Raw genomic sequence first — 20150 nt, forward strand, 5'->3', positions numbered from 1 at the left:
GGATGATCGGGGGTCGAACCGAAAAATCGGAAGCAGGGATCGTCATCAGCGCATCTTTTTGAGTCCGATGGTGTGTTTGGATCGTTGATCGGACTCCAGCCGCTAGAAGCGAGTCGATCGAGCGATCAAGCATCTCGGTAATTTTCTCTGGCCTTAATTTTGGAATTCTTGGTTTAATTGTGTGTCTATTGAACTGTGTCGAGTATTAGATGATATTAATGAGTCAAAAATAATAGTTTGTCGGACTGCCTGCCGTAGACGTGATTTTGTGCTGTGTGGCGGAGTCGGGAAATTAGTGAAATCTTGGGGACCCGACTCCCGTTGTATTAAATTGTTGGATATTTATAGTGTTTTTCTGGCAGGTCCTAGACCCGTTTTACGGAGGGTAAACGTCCGTATTTTAAGGGAGGTTCTGCCGAATTTTCGATAGAATTTACTCGAGTCAAGATTCTTAGACAGTCAGTCCTAGGAATCTAGACCTAGGCTTAATGATCAATTGTTTCAGCATTTTGATAAATTATTTTTCGTGATTAGATAAGCCGTTTGTTCGACTTGCTCCAACCGAGGCACCGGAGCAGAGCAAGGAGGTCACTAAAGCTGTGAGTTAAAGTCATATATCTGCTTACGTGTGTCATGCAAATATTTTATATGATATCTTTGATTTAATGATTAATATTTTGACTAATTGGTTATGTACTGTTTATGCATGCTTCATTTTCCGCATTTCAATTTTTATTGATTTTGTGTTGACTCGGGATGGGACGACAGTAGAACATAAGAGTTTGATCAGTGTTCCGGTATAAATCCGAGAGTGATGGAAAAGGATAAATAGGTAAATTTAAAAAGGAAGGTTTAGGATTTGCCCTAGTCGAGCATCGCTCTATGGGCTTAGTAGAATGTGGTTGCCAGAGTAAAGGTCCCTGGTCGAGCATCGCTCTCTGGGCGCCAGCTTATTTGGATAGTTAAGTGACCAGACTGGAGGTAAGGTCCCTGGTTGAGCATTGCTCTCTGGGCGCCAGTCTTATTGGAATAAGAGAGCCGAAAGGCTTAGGTAGATAATGAATATTAAGTGACCGAACTGGAGTTAAGGACCCTAGTCGAGCTTCGCTCTCTAGGCGCCAGTTATATTGGAATGAGACGCCGGAGTAAAGGTCCCTGGTCGAGCATTGCTCTCTGGGCGCCGGCTTATTTGGATACTTAACTGACCAGACTAGAGGTAAGGTCCCTGGTCGAGAATTGCTCTCTAGGCGCCAGTCTTATTGGAATAAGAGAGCCGAAAGGCTTAGGCAGATAGTGGATATTAAGTGACCGGACTGGAGTTAAGGACCCTGGTCGAGCTTTGCTCTCTGGGCGCTAGTCCTATTGGAATGAGATTAGTCGGAATGTTAGAGTTGAGATTAGCCGAGATGTCAGTATGGAGATTGATCGAAATATTTGTGTTGGGATTAGGGTTCTACTGGAGTACTCCGTCCCGTTGTGTGTGAAAATTATTTTATTTAATTTAAGCATGGCATGACACGTATGTCTTTACATGACTTATGTTTATTTCAAATTAAATAAATGTATTATTGAAGTGTTTGTAACTGTTTTTATATATATGATTTTAACTCACTCTCGAGACTGACAGTCTCATTTTTACTATTTTTCAGATCCGTGACTGTTAGTCTTCCTGCGACTCTTATCTAGTAACCCGACTCCTTCATCATGGGGTGTTGTATTTGATTTGGTATGTTAGTTTGTAAAATCTTAGATTCTCCGCAGTAGTAATAGTAGATGTATTAGATGTAAATTTTTGGTAGTTTCGGGTCTCGCCTAATTCTTATAGCACATAGATTTAATTGTGTAAAATTTAATGTTACTGTAAATTGTGGCATTATTAATAGTAAAATTTGAGATGAGATTTGTTTGAGTTTGTGAGTACCAGGCTTACTACGGGATTCGGTGGCCTTACGCCTACCCATTCCCTAGTGCCGGTCACAGGCCCACATATGGGGTCGTGACAAAGAGATTAAGGGTTAGAGAAGTCAACACAAAGGAATTTATAGTGGTTCGGGAACAAACCTCCCTACGTCTACTCATCAAGATCACACTTGAGTATTTCACTATAATCACTTTGATTACAACTTTGGATTTTGCAAGTTCACCCACCATTTTTAATCTTTTTTTGTCCTATTCATGTAAAAATCAGCTTCTAAGTATGAAAAACTGAGAAAATCTGCAAGAAGACCATCCAAGCTTCCCGAAGTCGATCGGCTTTAAGCCCTAGATCGGTCAGTTATGTGCAGCTTTGACCTGATTTTCGAATTTTATGTATTTTTCAATGATTTTATGTACTATAATTAACATTTAGGTTGTTTTCCTTTTTTCTTTTAGTTGTAGGAGGATTGTAATAGCTAGATTTAATTTTCTTGCACTTTATTTTGCTTTATTTTGATGGATGTCAAATACCTATTGTGCGATTGCCTAATTGATATATAGACATTAGGCCTTAGAATTGGACCTGGCATAAGTATTGTAGTCGATCAGGTTCATAAGAAGGAATATTGAGTTTAAATTTAAAATTCATATAGACTAGTGGATTTTGTCATGTCTTAAATTGAACTAAATTGGGCCACATTAGACTTAAGATCAATAAGTTAGGCCTTATCATAAAAAGTAGTCCATTTAGGTTTAAATGAAGTTTCACTAAGTTCGGCATTATAATAGAAAGTAGTCTATTTAGGTTTAAATTCTGAAAATCAAAGAATAATTTATAATTGGGCTAGACTATGTAGGCCTTGTGCATAATTGACTAGCAAATTAGGTTACATAAACTTTAGACATGGGTTGGGACTTAACAAAATTGGCTAGACTTAGGTGTTCCTTTTTCGTTATGTGTATTTTTTCTTGATCGGTGAAGAACATCTTTTTTTTTTTTATAGAATTGACGAGTTTTTTTTAATATATTTTTGACTTAAAAGATAATAACTGTAAACATAATATTTTTATAAATATTTATATTTTTTATTTAAAACTTTTAATATATTAATATACTCATAATATTTTTAGTTTTGTAGGTATCATTAAAGTTATATAAGAAATTGTCATATAAGGTAAGAAGTTATATTTGTGATTTTATTGATTAAATTTGTGATTGTGTTGTAAAAGAAATCGTTGTATAAGGTATGAATTTTACTTAGTATGCTTTTTAGATATTATGTTGTTATATTTAATATATTAATATTTATATTGGATGAGTTGTTTAAATTATTTTAAAAATTAATTTTTATTTATTGTAATTAATTAATAATGTCGCCTAAATATTGGGACTGTATAATTTGGTTGTTGATGCAGAATGTGGTCCGATTGCTGAAAAATCAAATGCCGATGTTAATTCTCATTTATCAGTTATTATAGCCATAATGCAAATGTTGTATCAATCTCCAAATTTTTGTTCGTCGTGTTTATTGTGAAGCAAATGTAGCAGCAAACTGGTTTTACTAAGTGCTTATCTATTTAATTCACGTCAGATATTGCTCTTACTGGCCTTTGTTTTTAATTGTATCATAATGTTCTTAGCATTGGTTATGCTAGGAGTGGGTGAATTCTTGGGTGTGATCATTAGAATTCCTTTTATTCTTCTTTCAATGCCTTAATGTACGATCCAATAGAAACTTGGATATTTAAATTTTTATTTTAAATTACACTTAAATTTAAAAAGATAATGACTTGCTAATACAAATCACATTATAAAAAAGACACTTTTTACCTTATTATTGTTTATTTTATGTAATTCTTATCATTTTATCAATATTAAAATATTTATAAATAAATGAAATAAGTTACATAAAAGAGAAAAATATATACAAGTTGATAAAAGATTACAAAAAAATATTATTACGGGTGGCGGTTGCATAATTGTAAATGTAATTAATAAAATTTTCTTTTATCTGGTCTCATATGGAGTTGATCCACATATGGTGGATATGGACTTGTAGAAATGAATGTTGACAATTATTATATAAATATAATAATTTTTATATTATTTATTTATTTATTATATAATTTATATCATATGATGTATAAAATTATTAATTTTATAAGAAATTAAGGAAATGAGTTATATAATTTGGTTAAATATTTATTAAATAAGTTACATTTTACATAAAAAATAATTTACTTAATATTTATACTTATTATATAATTTCTATTATAATAAAATAATTTATTCTTTATATTGTGAAAATAGAAATTTTTGACAATTTAATTTGATGAAAATGTATACAAGTTAGCAAAAATTTACAAAAGGATATTATTATGTAAATATAATACTATTTATATAATTATTTTTTATTCATTATAAAATTTATACCATATAGTGTACAAAATTAATAATTTTATGAAATTAAGGGAATGAGTTACTTAGTTTAGTTAAAAATGTATTAAATCAGTTACATTTTACATAAAAATATTATTTTATGTAATATCTATGCTCATTATATCTTTTTTTTTATTTACAAAGTAATTTATTCTTTATATTGTGAAAATAAAAGTTTTTGACAAGTTAATTGGAGAAATTACTTAATTTGATAAAAGCTTAAAGAAATTAGTAAAAATTTACAAAAAGATGTTATTATGTGAATATAATACTATTTATATAATTCTTTTATTTATTATATAATTTATACCATATAGTACAAAAAATTTATAATTTTATAAAGTTAAGAAAATGAATTACATAATTTGGTTAAAAAATTATTAAATCAATTACATTTTACATAAAAGTATTATCAACACCCTTTAAAGGATCTAGATATTTGAGGAAAATTATGAAAAATCTTATGATGAAAGTTATTGCCTGTCTCGAGTCTTGGAAGATTGAGGATGGATGAATCTAAGTTGGGATTGAGAATAATTGAATCAAAATTACTTTTCTAGCATCAATTTGGACTCAATTATCAGAAAGATTAACTTTGAAAGGTAAAACGACAGTTTTTGCAAGTCCAAAGAGCTGCACTCAACTAGGGTACATCACTAAATATTTATGTATTACATGACTCTGATTTTCACCGGTGCGCACGCGGTCCTGATGTAGCTTAGCAGGTGGCATGTTCTACTATTGCCTTATCCCGAGTCACAATATATATTTAGCATCAGTAAAAATTTAAGAAACATGATGCACAAAATTTTATAATATTAATAATAATAAAACAATAACAACAGTAATGTTAACAATAAAAATAATAATAGTAACTGAGGTGAAAATAAAGATAATAGCGCAACAATAATAATAATAATATTATTAACGAGCATTATATCAATATTAACAACATTGGTAGTAAAGAAGATAAAAATAAATTTAATCTTATTTATACTACTAAAATAACTAAATTAATCATTCTATCAAGAATTTTCTCGAAATACAGATATGACACAGGCGGTAGGATATATGATTCTAACTCATGGTTCTGCCGCCCTCCGCGGTCTGCTCCTACCTCTCGGGTAGAGCTGGCTGGACTGACGGATTATCTATTCACGAAAAGAAACTTAATTAATAAGATATTCTTTATTTTTTCTAGGCTTAGACTCCTAGATTAGACTGCTTAAAAATTTCCGACTCAAAAATTCTACCAAAAATTCGGCAGAGCCTCCCCTATGAACATTTACCCTTATATAACGGGTCCAGAACCTGCTAGAAACACCTCAAATACTCCACAATTATTTAACTAGAGTCGGCCACCAAAACTATATTATTTTCTCCGGCTCCGCGACACAACCCAATCACAATATAATAATTAACAGTCCGGCAAAAATAATAATATTATTAACAATATAATCACACAATTATTTTTTTGCATTTAATTTAATTAATTACAGCTTCAATTTACATAACAAAATATTAATTCCTTCTATAATTAATCTACAATATTTCTAGGATGAGACTACTAATTAATTAAATAATTTAATTAATTATTAATAACTAACAATTAATACACCAAATATTTTCTAATAATTTAAAATAATTTTCAAAGTCTAAATAAAATTATACCGAGCCAAAATCTAAAATCTTGCTCGTTCGAAAAACAACGGAGTCCAAAAGCTGGTACTGCCAACGGTGTCGGATTTTAAATCTGGAGATGCCTATGCGAAGCTTGAGCTGCAAGGAATTCGAATATACAAATTACCGGAAACTTGTCGAAAGCCACCGAATCGAGGCTAGAAAGTTTCGACTTCGGCCAGGCTCACACATTACTATCGGCGGAGGAAAAGCGGGAAGGAATGGCTGCCTTGAGGTTTCGTGGTCCAAGAGTCCATTTCTAGCTTCAGATCAGCGAAGGGACGCTGACAAAAGGTCGAATCGGCGATGGCAGCGTGGGAGGCGACTTCTTCTCCTTGTTGCGGCGAGAGGAAGGGGAAAAGGACGGCGCCAGGGAGAAATGGGAAGGAGGAGGGAAGTTGGGTGGCTGGCGGCGGTGAGGTTATGGCTGGAGATGAGAGGGAGTGAGGGGAGCAGGAGGAAGAAGTTCACAGGGAAAGAGAAGGAGGAGATAGGGATTTTTTTGTAATGTTATATTACTTTTTTTATTTTTTTATTTTTTAAAGAAAAATGTGGAAAAATAAAAGTAAGTCCTCACTACAATGACACCCATGACTAATTTATTTTTATTTTATTTTATATATATATATATATATATCATCATCATTATTTAATATAATCTCATTTTCAAGTTAAATAACAAACAAGTGTTTTAAATAAAATTAATATGAATGTAAACAAAATTGATTACTCTTGTAAAATAACGATCTAATTTCAAAATTTACCAAATTACCTCTGATAAAAATTAAAGCAATTAAGATTTAAGATCACGGGTATTACATTCTCCCCCTTAAGAAAATTCGTCCTCTAATTTTGAAAGAAGCAAGGATTATCTCAAGATTGAAATGAATGAGGGTATAAGTCTCTTATCTCTTGCTCGATTTTCCAAGTACACTCCTTGGTCGAATGGTTCCGCCACAACACCTTAATCATCGGTATAACCTTATATCGCAGTTGATGAACTTGAGTATCTACGATCATAACTGGCTACTCCTCATAAGTTAAGTCTTCACTTACTTCCATATATTGAGGTTGCAACATGTGCGAAGGATCCGAAATGTAATTTCTCAACATGGATATATGAAAGACCGAATGCATATGCGGGAAATTCGGTGACAAATCCAACCTGTATGCTACCTCTCCAATCCTATCAATAATCTCAAAGGGCCTCATATAACGAGGGTTCAACTTGCTTTTCTTGCCAAACCGCATCACACCATGTATAGGGGACACTTTTAGGAATACATACTCCCCAATATTGAACTCCACGTGTTTCCTCTTTGGATCCGCATAATTCTTCTATCTACTGAATGTTGTCTTCAGTCGCTCGAGGATGATGGGAATTTTCTATGAAGCGATCTAAACTAACTCTGGTCCTGCTAACTTTCGCTCACCAACTTCTTCCCTATACACGGGAGATCTACACTTACCGTACAATATCTTGTAAGGAGCCATCTCGATGCCTGCATGGTAGCTGTTGTTATAAGCAAAATCAATCAATGGTAGGTACCAATTCTACTGACCACCAAAGTCTATCACGTGCATCCGAAGCATATCTTTCAAGGTCTGAATTATCCTCTACGACTGTTCGCCAATCAAGGGGTAAGAAGCTGTGCTGAAGTCTAATATAGTATCAGGCTCCTCTTGTAGCTTTCTTCAAAATCTCGAAGTGAACTACGATCCCCTGTCAAACACTATAGAAACAAGAATGCCGTGAAGATTGATAATTCTCTCAAGCTACACCCGCGCATACTTAGTCACAGAATAAGTAGTCTTCACAGGAAGGAAGTGCGCTGACTTAGTCAATCGGTCCACAATAACCCAAATAGAGTCATAACCAGCTAAAATCTTAGGTAAACCCGATACAAAATCCATAGTAATCCTTTTCCATTTACACTATGGTATGAGAAGCGGCTGCAATAACCCTGATGGCTTCTGATGTTCTAATTTAACTTGCTGACACTTTAAACATTTGGAAACAAACTTTGTCACATCCTTTTTATGCCATTCCACCAATAATTTTCTTTCAAATCGTGATACATCTTGGTAGAACCTGGTTAAACGCTGTAAACTGTAAATGAGCCTCTTCCAAAATCTCCTTCCTAAGATTGTCCACATCGAGAAAACACAGTCTAGTGCCCTTCCGAAGAGTACTGTCATCATCTATAACTAAATCATTAGCTCGATCCTGTTACACTTCTTTCCAGATTTTCCTTAATTGTAGGTCTTGACTCTGAGCTAACTTGATTCTATCAACAAGCACAGACCTAACCCTGAAATGCGCCAACAATGCTCTCGATTCCAACAGTTCTAATCTTGAGTTTTTGTCAATTGAAGGATGCTCATCTCTTGCATCGTTATTTTCAACTGGCAGGTTACCTTCTTTCATTAAGCATCTTTGTTTTCCTATTGTTCAAAACTCACATCCTTAACGTTAGGAGCCAAGTTACCAACCAAGCTTGAATATCTTCAAGTCTGGAATTGTCCGCGATTCATGAGCTTATCATTAGGAGATAATTTGCATGCCAGCCTTAAATAGCTTGAGATATAGTGTTGCTCAAACTTAGAGTCAATAGCTGAGAGCTTTGACAATAACACTCTCTTGAAAGGATTTCTATCAGAAGTTGCGATAACCTTAAGTCTTTGCTAATAACCTACACAAACTCATCAATCTTCACTATATAAGTATATCGGGTTAGCCCCATCATGTTTCCCACTTGTCACCTAGGTCACTTACTATCTACTCAAAAGAACTTCAGGTTAAAAGCAGGAAGAAAGTAGATTTCCTTCTTGATGGAATACACAATGTCACATCTCTTCACACATTATGGATGAATGATTGTCCAAGTATTGTATCCTTTCCTGAGAAAGGTTTCCCTACCAACTTGAAATCACTTTGTATTGCTAATCTCAAGATATACAAACCATTGTATGAATGGGGCTTGCACAGGTTCACTTCTCTTATAAAACTTTATATTCATAAATGTCCGGATGTGATGTCCTTTCCAGATGACCATATCAACACAATGCTCCCTGCTTCTCTTACCCACCTGTCCATTGGAGATTTCATAGATCTGTAAAATTTTTCCACCAAGGGATTTCAAAACCATGCCTCACTTGAATATCTGTCTGTCTGGGACTACCCTAAGCTTGCCTTCTTTCCAAAGAATGGTTTTCCCCCTCACTTTTAAAACTGTTTATCCATAACTTTCCTCTAATAATACAAAGGTGCCAGAATAGCAAAGGGCCAGAGTGGTTCAAGATAGCCAACATTCCCCTTGTCAAGATGGATAATAGAAATGTCTTTGACATGGTAAGTTATAAGTCGAACCACTGTCGATTTTTATTCAAATGTTAGGTTAAATGCCTCGGTGGTACCAAGCCTTAGCACTTATATCCATTTGGTACCAAACCTTTAATTTGTTTCTTTTTGGTACCACTCCTATTATTTCTATTTCTTTCGCCAGTACTAATGAGGAATCCGACAGTTATTTGCTGATGTGGCTGCCAGATTTATAAAGGACTACACATCACTTGCCACATCTGTTGTTGAGTCATGTACTTTATCCAAGTCAGGAATTAACAAAATCTCAACTCCAAATAAATAACCCTAAATCAGGAAAAATTCCAATTTTGAAACTTAGTTTTTAGTATTTGGATCGATTTACTTTCTCTAATAATCGATTATGTAGCTTTCTTATTCTTTATCTTGTCGAATAAATGGAGCAAGAAACAACTGAAAGTGTGCTTAATGTTGGAGTTGAGCCACTGATCTATATGTGCATGTGGAATGGCAAGTGAAGCTTTGCTAAAAACAACTGAAAGTGAAGCTTCATCTCTCGACCTCAAACGAAACCCGGGCGCAAGTTTTGGAGATGCTCTCTTATAGTAAGTTTTGGGGATGCTCACTTAGTTTACATTGATATATTTTAGTTGTAATGAAGGTTTCTTCTTGTACAGGTTCTTCATCTATCATTTTATTAACTTAAGAATGGACAGTGGTAAATTTGACCTTACAACTGAGCTGCTGAATGAGTACAAGAATGGATTAGTTTGCTAAATTCAAAGCTGCAGAAAATGAAAGAAGAAAAAAGGAGCATGAAGCGCAGAAGGGACCTGTCTAAGCTTGGTTATTATGCTGTGGTTAGAATTGTTATTTAGAAGATGTACTTTTTTTAGCTTAACTTAAAGATGTACTTTGAATACAATAGTTGATGATGAATGACTCAGCAACAAATGTGGCAAGTGGTGTGTGATCCTTTATAAATCCGACAGCCACATCAGCAATAACTGCCAGATTCCTCATTCGTACTGGCGAAAGAAACAGAAATAATAGGAGGGGTACCAAAAAGAAATAAAATTAAGATTTGGTACCAATTGGATATAAGTGACTACAGTTTGGTACCAGAGGGGCATTTAACCCGTCAAATGTTATATGCTCTTTTGATGCATCTTTTATACTATTCATGTAGAAATTGACCCTTGGAGATGAAGCAATTAATAGAGAACTTGAGGACGAAGAAAGAAAGACTTAAAGATTGTATTAAGTTCAGTCCAAGTGCCTCAATGCCAAAAGGGGAAAACTTCATAATGTCTAGTTTATCTTAAAATTTTCTCACACCTCAAGCAACAATGTATTAATTCATTGCATTCATATTAATTTGGACCAGTTGATTTGATCCCAGGATAGGTTGTATAGTATCCATTTGCTTTCTTCAATGTAATAGAGACAATATAATATTTATTCCAAGTCCAAATACATTAATTTACTCGATCTTTGAAGACTGATTTATGATGGATGTGGCATATCAATGAGAATGGAGGTTTATCAGGTCTCCTTGCATTTTCAAATTTAGTTGCTTCTATGTACCATGTAAAGTTCACTAATCAGAATCAGAATTACAATCTTCTTTTTAGTAGGTAGTATAATTTGGATGTTGTTTTTGAGAGGTTGTTATAATAAATGATGAACGTCTGATTTCTGATATTGAGGTCGTATATGAGTTTGAAAGTCTGTTAAGAAAATAATATTGTTTTAATCTTTGGTAAAACAAGTCAGTGTTATCCTAGTCTTTAGGAACTATTCTATTTTATTAATCATGTATAACGTGTCTTTGGAATTGTCCTAGTTTGATGTTATTTCTGTTATGGTTCAGCCTATGTAATAGGCACTAGTTTCATTTGAATAAAATACAGGAAAACGTATTTCTCATATCAGTTTCCTTCCCTTTTACTTTCTATTTCTTTTCTTGTTATCAAAGTCTACTAATTCTTTGGGGCATGACTTTTGACAGGTGCAGAAGGAAATGACTCGAGAGGTTTGTTGAGTTTGATAGCATTTTAAACTTGTTAGGCTTTATTACCCTGAAAATAGTTTGCTGATATTCCAATGTGTTGTAAGAGCTTATTGTATCATCGGTTAATGAGTGTTGTGTTTGAATGGTTATCATCATATATGTTTCATATCTTGATTTATGATATTAGAGTCAAGTTGTTTAAATGAGTGTTGTGTTTGAATGGTTATCATCATATATGTTTCATATCTTGATTTATGATATTAGAGTCAAGTTGTTTAAGGCCAAAATGATAAATAACATGAAGTTTGAAAACCTTTATCCTATCTTCTGGTAGAATGGTATTACAATGTTTTTTGGCTTTTATGTTGATAGGCTTTCAGTATTGAACTTCAAGAATGGAGTCTTGATTCTTCAAAACCTTCCTATTTCATCCATCTTCCAGATATTTTCTCAGAAGGAGAGGTACTCTCTTCACTCCTTCAAGTGGTACTTCCAAAAGAATTGCAGAACATGCTCATCTTTTGAATTCTACTTTGCCTGAAATAAAAACATGTCAATGTAAGCAGAAAATCAGGTTAGGGGTTAATTGGTTCAAAACTCTTGGTCCCATTCAATGGGATTTTGCAACACTGAAGATGGTCTTTCAATGGCAGAATACCACGATACAACTGAATGGCATTAAGGATTACAAAATTCAACCATTACCTCCCGATTTCAACAAAACTTTTTGATAGAGTGATGCATTTGATAGTGATGTGTTAGCAGTTTTACAACAAGGAAAACCTGTAGCATTTTTCAGCAGACCATCGACACAACGCCACCTTCAATTACCAGCGTATGAGAAGGAACTTACTGATTTCATAAAATTTGTTCGTCATTGGAGATTATATTTATGGGGCAGAAAATTCTTAATAAGAACAAATCGTTATTTTTTGTTAAGTTCCTCTTGGACCAGTGTATTGCCACTACACCTCAGCAATATTGGCTATCCCAATTGTTGAGATGGTTTATCTCTTCTAGATGCTTCTTGGGGAGAGTGCCAGCCAACTTATGGAGAAACGCTTGCATTTGGCATTCACTCTAGAGCTTAATAAATCTCCTTCTCCAATAAAATTAGAAGAGGATTTTACACTTCAAGATCCCATTGCTCGATCCAACGTTAGAGCACATTACATATTCCTTGTAAATATTTCGGTTCATTTCTTTTCTCCACATATCTGAGTTACATTTGTACTGGCATAGCAGTTTCTAACATAACATTCTTCAACGAAGTTAGGATTCCTCTTTGGCTTTTATCTTAATAAGTGTCTAGGTCAAGTAAAAAACATATGCACCGTTTTGCCATTTTCACTAGATGTGTTGGTTATCCATATCCATTTTCACTAGAAATTGCCTTGAGACGATCCACTCGATAGACACGTTCCCCTGTAAAACTTCGAGAATATGTGTCTCATAAGGTATTCTACCCAATCCAACACTTCATCACATATGATAAAATCTCAAGCACATACCAGACATACTTAAGTAATATTACAGCTCACATCGAACCCACATCCTCCTATGAAGCCAACACCAACCCAAAGTGGTGTAAGGCCATGAAAGAAGAACTCTAAGCCCTAGAAAAAAACAACATATGGGACATTATGCCTCTACCACCAACAAAAAAAAAACTATAGGGTGCAAATGGGTATACAAGATAAAATACAATTGTGATGGGACAGTTAAAAGATACAAAGCTAGGTTAGTAGCCAAGGGATTCACCCAAACCTATGGAGTTGATTACCAAGAAACCTTTGCCCCCATTGCAAAAATGAACACTGTTCGGATTCTATTATCTGTTGCTACTAACCTAGGATGGTACCTCTTTCAAATGTACGTGAAGAATGCTTTCCTTCAAGGTAACTTAGAAGAAGAAGTTTACATGACTCTTCTCCGAGGACATAAATCTACGTCAGACTCTTCGCTGGTATGTAAACTAAAAAAGGCAATCTATGGATTGAAACAATCTCCAAGAGCATGGTATGCCAAACTAAGCCTCTTTCTTTTAAATACTAATTTCAGTAAAAGAACCTCTGATTCCTCTATGTTTGTCAAACATACACACATACATACTATTGTTGTCCTTGTATATGTTGATGACATTATAATAACAGGTAATGACGACCAAGAAATTAAAAAGGTCAAACAAAGTCTAAAAAGAGAATTTGACATCAAAGACTTAGGTCAACTGTCATATTTCCTTGGAATAGAAATGGCAAAATCAGACAAAAGGTTGTTCTTATCTCAAAGGAAGTATGTCCTCGATCTACTAAAGGAGATTGGAAAACTGGAAGTCAAGCCAGCCAATACTCTAATGGAAACTAATGTCAAACTTAATTTGGAAGATGGTGAGCCTGTCTCTGACATAGGCCAATATCAGCGTTTGGTAGGAAAGTTAATCTACTTAACCGTTACAAGGCCTGATATTGCATATGCAATAAGTATGGTAAGCCAATTCATGCATGCTCCCCACACCAGCCACTCGGAAACCATTGATAGGATACTTAGGTATCTCAAGGGCACCCCAGGACGAGGAATCTGGATGAAGAAAAATAACACTAACACCATAGTTGGTTTCTCTGATGCAGATTGGGCAGGGAGCTGTGATAGAAAATCAACTACAGGTTTTTGCAACTTCGTAGGAGGAAACTTGGTGACTTGGAAAAGTAAGAAACAAAGTGTTGTGGCTAGGTCAAGTGCAGAAGCTGAGTATCGGGCCATGGCCTCTACAGCCAGTGAACTTACCTGGATCAAGCAAGTCCTCCAAGACTTAAAAATCGAATGCAATGGATCTATGAAAATGTATTGCGACAATCAGGCAGCACGTCATATTACATCCAATCCAGTGTTTCATGAACGTACCAAACACATTGAAGTGGATTGTCACTTCATCAGAGAGAAAGTACAATCAAGAAAAATTGAAATACCATTCGTCAGAAGCCATGATCAGTTAGCCGACATATTTACGAAAACTCTAAATAAAAATAGTCACCAAACCATTCTCAGCAAGATGGGTTCCATTAACCTCTAAGAATCCAACTTGAGGGGGAGTGTTGAAGATGTGAAATGTAAGGATCAAAGCGGAGCCTCGGACCATGCAGGCAAAAAGCACTGCGGGGTTACTCATCACAGGCTACCAGAAAAGGGAGCAACCATCCCTGTGACAGGGAGAGGTCACTTCAACCTTCCCTAAAGTAGAAAGGAACGTTGGACATAGTTTACAAGGCAACCATTGTATAGATTAGGCTACCGTTGCATCTTATGTATATATATACTCAAACAATAGATTGTAATCTCAGAATTCTAATAAGAAACAAACTTCTTCATAGATTACAGAAATTCAACAGTGTATGTTCGAGTAGAGATAATTAAAATGTGGCCAAATTTATATCTGGAATTTTGGTCATTTGGTGACTTTAATACTTAATTTTGAATGTAACTTCATAGATAACTTAATTAATTTTTTTGTGATATTCAAACATTTATTTTGATTTTTTTTTCTTTAATACGTTTCACTTGTATTATTTATAGAATGTTTAAATGTTATCAGAAAATAAAGTTTAAGTGTTTATTAAATTAAGTTGAAAATTGAAATATTTAAAATATTATAAAAACAGAGTTCAATTATTTATTAAGTTAAATTAAAAGTTAAAATATTAAAACAACTAATTAACTAAAGTGAGATGTTGAAATATACATTATGCCTTAAAATATTCTTATTGAGTACCATTAACAATCTTACTGGTCGGTCTTAATATCTCTTTATTAGTAGGTCTTGACTGTTGTATGGTTTCCTCCCCATTGAAGTAGGAAACTTGAAACAACTTGGATTGCTAGACCACATGTTATCAAGAGAGATTCCAATGCTCTTGGCAGTTGTGAAAGTCTAGAACAGTTCGACATGAGTGCCAATTTATTTCGAAGGGTCTTCCTTCATATTTCTCACAGCAATTTGCGAGGCAACATTCCAAAGTTCTCAATGGGAAGTGGAGTCCGTGTTTCAAAAGATTTTCTGTGATTATTTCAAATATAGAATCAGTCAATCATTCACTTTCCATGTCCCACTTAAGTGAATTGGTTTCTAAGAGCACTTTCCATATCCCACTTAAGTGAATTGGTTTCAAGAGCATTCCACCAGTTTTTGACGACTTTAATTTTTAACCCGATTCACCGCCAACGTGCCATTTACGGCGATTTTGATTTTTAACCCGATTCACTACTTACGTGCCCTTTACACCCAGTCATTCAGAAGACCACTTGCCTAACCTTGGTATAGAAGTTATGCATGAACATAATGCTCATAACTTTTCTCTAGACCTACCTGATGTCCAAGCTCCATCTACAAATGGATAAGACTTCGGTCTCAATATGCCTGAGTACTTGAAAATAAAATTTTCATAAACCGTGTGGGATTCTGAAGGACCAGCTCACTTGGTTCTCGTGAATGGAGACAGAACTTCATATTGCTAAAAGGAAAATGAAAATCCCATCCAAGTATCATGTTTCCCCAGAACCTGTTCATTTGGGATGTGAACCAATAACTCAAAAACTCTCAAATGTAGTCAAACTCCGGCATCATAACCATCTTCCACCCTCAAAATTCAAGATATAATGAACAAAACCAAGGAGCATGGATTTGCCTCTATTATATATAATTCCAATAAATCATGTATATTTATTGAAAATACAATTGATTCACTACAACAAAGTAAACGCTTTATACACTTCACTCCCGTATCTTTTGGATTCCGACCCAACGTGCATAGTCCACCCACCTGTTGATAAATTACACATGAATTTTCTAACAATATGCTTTTGGGAGTATGAAAATAAACAGAAACAAGACAGGTTTAGTATCTTACATCAACGATCCCAAGAAAGTGTTGCCAGTTCGAACAGCAAAGCAAATTGCACTCAGTATAACCTTATGTTGGTGCAGCAAAGGTTCTAGAATTCTTTGTTCAATAACTCCAGCGAGTATTTGGTACCTTTTTCAACAAGGAAAGCATCATTTTGTCAAGTTCAGTAAACTGCAAATCATTCAGACATTCCATTCATGAAAACAATTTTGCTTTTCCTAATCCTGCATTTGGTGGATGGCCTATCTGTTGAACCGGATGATTCTATTAATTTTCTATGGAAAGTAAACCTGCATTCTTATAATTGTATCATGTAGCAAGCTAAAAAGGAATATTATCGTTGATTTGTGAACTCAAGAATTTTGGAAAGCTGTCCAAACCTTTCAAAAAGAATATTTTGCAAACTAAAATTCCTTTTGTCTTTGATATGAATAAAAATTGTAATGATTTAAAGATATTAATCCTATCTTTAGCAGATCAATAAAGAAGTATATGAAGATTACCTTAGGTTGCTAGAAACCGCCATATAAACACCATAGCCAATACTAGTTGATACTATAGGCACATCCTCAGCTTCGCCAGCAAAAGATTTATCCAAAATCTTTCTAGCATTAATCAATATGTTTGTTACACCTACACCAACCTGAATAGAGCTGCTTTCAGTTAAATGCCACCAAGTAAAAATTGATGATACCAAACATGTGAAAAATAGTTCAGCATTCTGTGCACAATTAAAGTTTTGTCACTCATAGCAGAGTAGACACGTTGAAGCATCTGAAGAATCTATTATAAAACTCAAACATAATTCAGTTAAATTGAACCAGACTCCAATATATACATGTATGTGTTGAACTTAGATACATTTTGTTTGAACTCAAACCAAAAAGGACCACATTTAGAAGTGAAAATATGACTTGAGAGTCTCAACATACTACAAATAGAACTTCATCACAACAAATACTTGAAAGGATGGAAAATAGGCGGTGGAGGATCATGTACTAAGTAGAAGGTAAAGAAACCAATATAACATATTACTATTTTAGTGACTTAGATTAGGATTTCTATCATATGTGTATAAAATAAGTGCAACATTCATTCTTGATAACATACAGCATAATGCAAAGGTAGTAGTAATATCTGAAATTGAAGAGCGTGTGACCTACCAGAGATGCACTAGTTCCAACCGCAAACAGCTTTCCTCCATTACGCTGAAATCATATGAATAAGATCTAGGTCATGAAATTGCCATAAATGACTACTTGAGTTTTGTTAGATATTTGGCACATACCACTATCGCGCCTACTCTCTGTAGAAATGAATAAGATGTTCCAGCCAAAGCCACCTGCATGCAAGAGTTTAGAAGTTAAACATGATATAGTCTTTAGAAAATATCAATTGCCAGAATTTCAGAAAACAAAACAATCAATGACCTGGAATGCGTTATCAGGACAAGTATAGAAGAACTTGGCAATACCACCCGCACTGACTGCAAGAGGCGGTCGGAGAGAGACAGTAGGAGCAGGAAGCCACACAAGCATAAAGTCTGCTATTATAGCCATCACCTAAAACAGAAAATATTGTAAAAGAAGATATAGATTATTTTACAGAAAAAGAGGTCTTGCGATTGGGCATTACTTAACAAAGGACTTGTGCTAAAATCAGCTGAAATATAATAATAATAATAATAGTAATAATAATAATAATAATAAATATAATTTAGCCATAGTGCTCATCCCTGGTTAAATATGGATGATTAAAATATTAGTTGGGAGAGAATAATTTGAGATTTTCTTCATCTAGCGGCTTGAATTATTATTGTCAACCTCAACTACATTACTGTGTGCACCACTAAGAACAGATTGACCAAAATGTCACTCTTGTGCAAAGCAGCTCTGCTAACATAGGATTAACAGCTCCTCTTTTCTCTAATTTTAATTTTTCCTAAAGAGGTTCTACTTTCATTTGTGTGGGAATGTATGAACAGTGACCATTCATTGAATTAATCTTCAAGAATATAAGTACCAGAAAACACGAGCAAAAATTACAGATGATCAAGAACATATAAGATAAGAGTTATACCACATCAGCAAAAACAAAATCCAGTTCCTTGGTAAATTTTTCTCTACGTTTTTCCAATTCTGCAGCAGTCTGAAAAACAAACATACAAAGGTTACCTATGAACTACAAATTGTGTATAAATCCAGAAGAGGAACAATAAAAAGGAGGATTTGTTTTTCCTCTATATTCGAACAATGATCTTAGATTTCCCATAGAACTTGAGAATTAATTCAGAAATCTGAAATCCTTGATTCAAAATTTTAGAAATTAAATCTGGGTTGATAGCAATTGCAAGCATTACAAATGGATCGGAAGAAAAGCAATGAATGTACAAATGTCAAAAAACAATAGCATTACATTGCATAAACTAATAAAAAGAATTTAATAAAGGAACAAGTTACCTTAGTGAAGATCCCAACACCACATTCTATAGCAACCTTAGTTAAGAAGAGATCATCAGCAAGCAACCGTTCTTTAAATCCACCGAACTGAAGCAACCATCTGAAAATCGGAGACTTCTCGAGCTCAAAGTACCTATGCACGATCGATCCAGGCAGTCTTCCTGCCTCAATCGCCCCAGCCAGGTCCTTGGGCAGGCTCTCCAATGACCTCCCTACCTAACTCCATCAAACATTCACACTCGTTACTGAACACCCAAAATGTGCAAAGAATCCCACATAGAAGAAACATAAGAAAGCGAAGTGGCATCTAACTGTGTACCTCTGCTAATGCAAGAAATGCTTCTGTCCGGTTGCGGGACTCGGCATCACTGTCATCATCACTTCTGCCATCTCCTCCTCCTCCTCCTCCACCACCACCACCACTGCCACCACCATAGCCACCTGTTCCACCTCCATGGCCAGAGGAAAAGACAAGGGTGGTATGGAATCGGTTATGGGAAGAGGAGTGAGTGAGAGGAGTAGTAGAGAGTTTAGAAACAGTGGTGGTGGTGATCCGGGGATTGATGACGGTAAAGGTTCTTCTATGAAGGTGGTTTCCTGAGTGGAGAGAGAGGGCCGCGCGTGTGGGGAGGTTGGAGAAGTTGGCGATTGCCATTAGAGAGCGAGACAGAGAGAGTTGAGGATTAGTGAGGAAGAAGAGGTTCGGTTTTGTTTCTTGTTTGGTGGAGAAAATTTGATGGCGCGAGGGACTTCAAAATGAGTACCAAAACTTACTCGCACTCCTTTGTGCGTTCTTATTACGCGCTCTCCAACAAGAGAGAGTTTTGCATTACAATCTTAAAAGAGACACCGTTAGTCCACACGTGGTTGCCCACACGATTACTATTTTCATTTAAAAAATTTTACAATTAAAAATGTATATAATAATATGGTAAATTCAAAAATATTATATCCTGGTTTATGAACTTTAGAATTAAATATATTTATCTATCCAGAAAGCACAGCGTAGTGTAATAATTTTCAATATTTTTAAATATATATTATATTTTATTTTTATATAATTTTATATAAATATTATTTAAAAATCGTCATTAAATTATGATTTTATAATCATATAGTATTATATAATTTAAAATATATTAAAATTTTATGTAAAACAATTTTTAAATTTAATTTCTAAAAATATATTAATATATAATTATAAAATGTGTAATCCGATATTAATTTTTAAAATTATATTTTATACAAAACACTATAATTTTATTGATATCTACAAGATGATGATTCGATGTCCCATTATTTGCTTCCTTTTTCCAGAGACATTCAGCATTTCCTATTTTGAAGCATATATTATATAGTATCCAAATATTATTTAGATTCGTCTTTATCTATTTTTATCTAATTTTTTCATATAATCTCC

The 20150-nt window shown here is 34.4% G+C and overlaps 1 protein-coding gene across 2 annotated transcripts; it reads right to left on the reverse strand.

Annotated features, from left to right (window-relative positions):
• Window positions 1-16021: 16021 nt before the first annotated feature.
• Window positions 16022-19494, reverse strand: LOC8259268 (protein RETICULATA-RELATED 4, chloroplastic). Of its 2 annotated transcripts, XM_002517719.4 has the most exons (9): window positions 19050-19490; window positions 18731-18946; window positions 18351-18419; window positions 17702-17833; window positions 17560-17613; window positions 17435-17479; window positions 16775-16914; window positions 16275-16400; window positions 16022-16187 (listed from the first exon to the last, which is right to left on the reverse strand). In XM_002517719.4, exons 1-9 carry the CDS (start codon window positions 19383-19385, stop codon window positions 16139-16141), a joined length of 1167 nt encoding a protein of 388 aa, XP_002517765.1. In that variant the 5' UTR covers window positions 19386-19490; the 3' UTR covers window positions 16022-16138. The 2 variants fall into 2 exon arrangements, with proteins under 2 accessions (XP_002517765.1, XP_048232091.1); XM_048376134.1 differs by lacking the exon at window positions 18351-18419 and having other exon boundaries at window positions 19050-19494.
• Between the last annotated feature and the right edge of the window lie 656 nt (window positions 19495-20150).

This window comes from Ricinus communis, chromosome 6 (assembly GCF_019578655.1).
Source record: "Ricinus communis isolate WT05 ecotype wild-type chromosome 6, ASM1957865v1, whole genome shotgun sequence".
In the NCBI taxonomy this organism is placed as follows: Eukaryota; Viridiplantae; Streptophyta; class Magnoliopsida; order Malpighiales; family Euphorbiaceae; genus Ricinus; species Ricinus communis.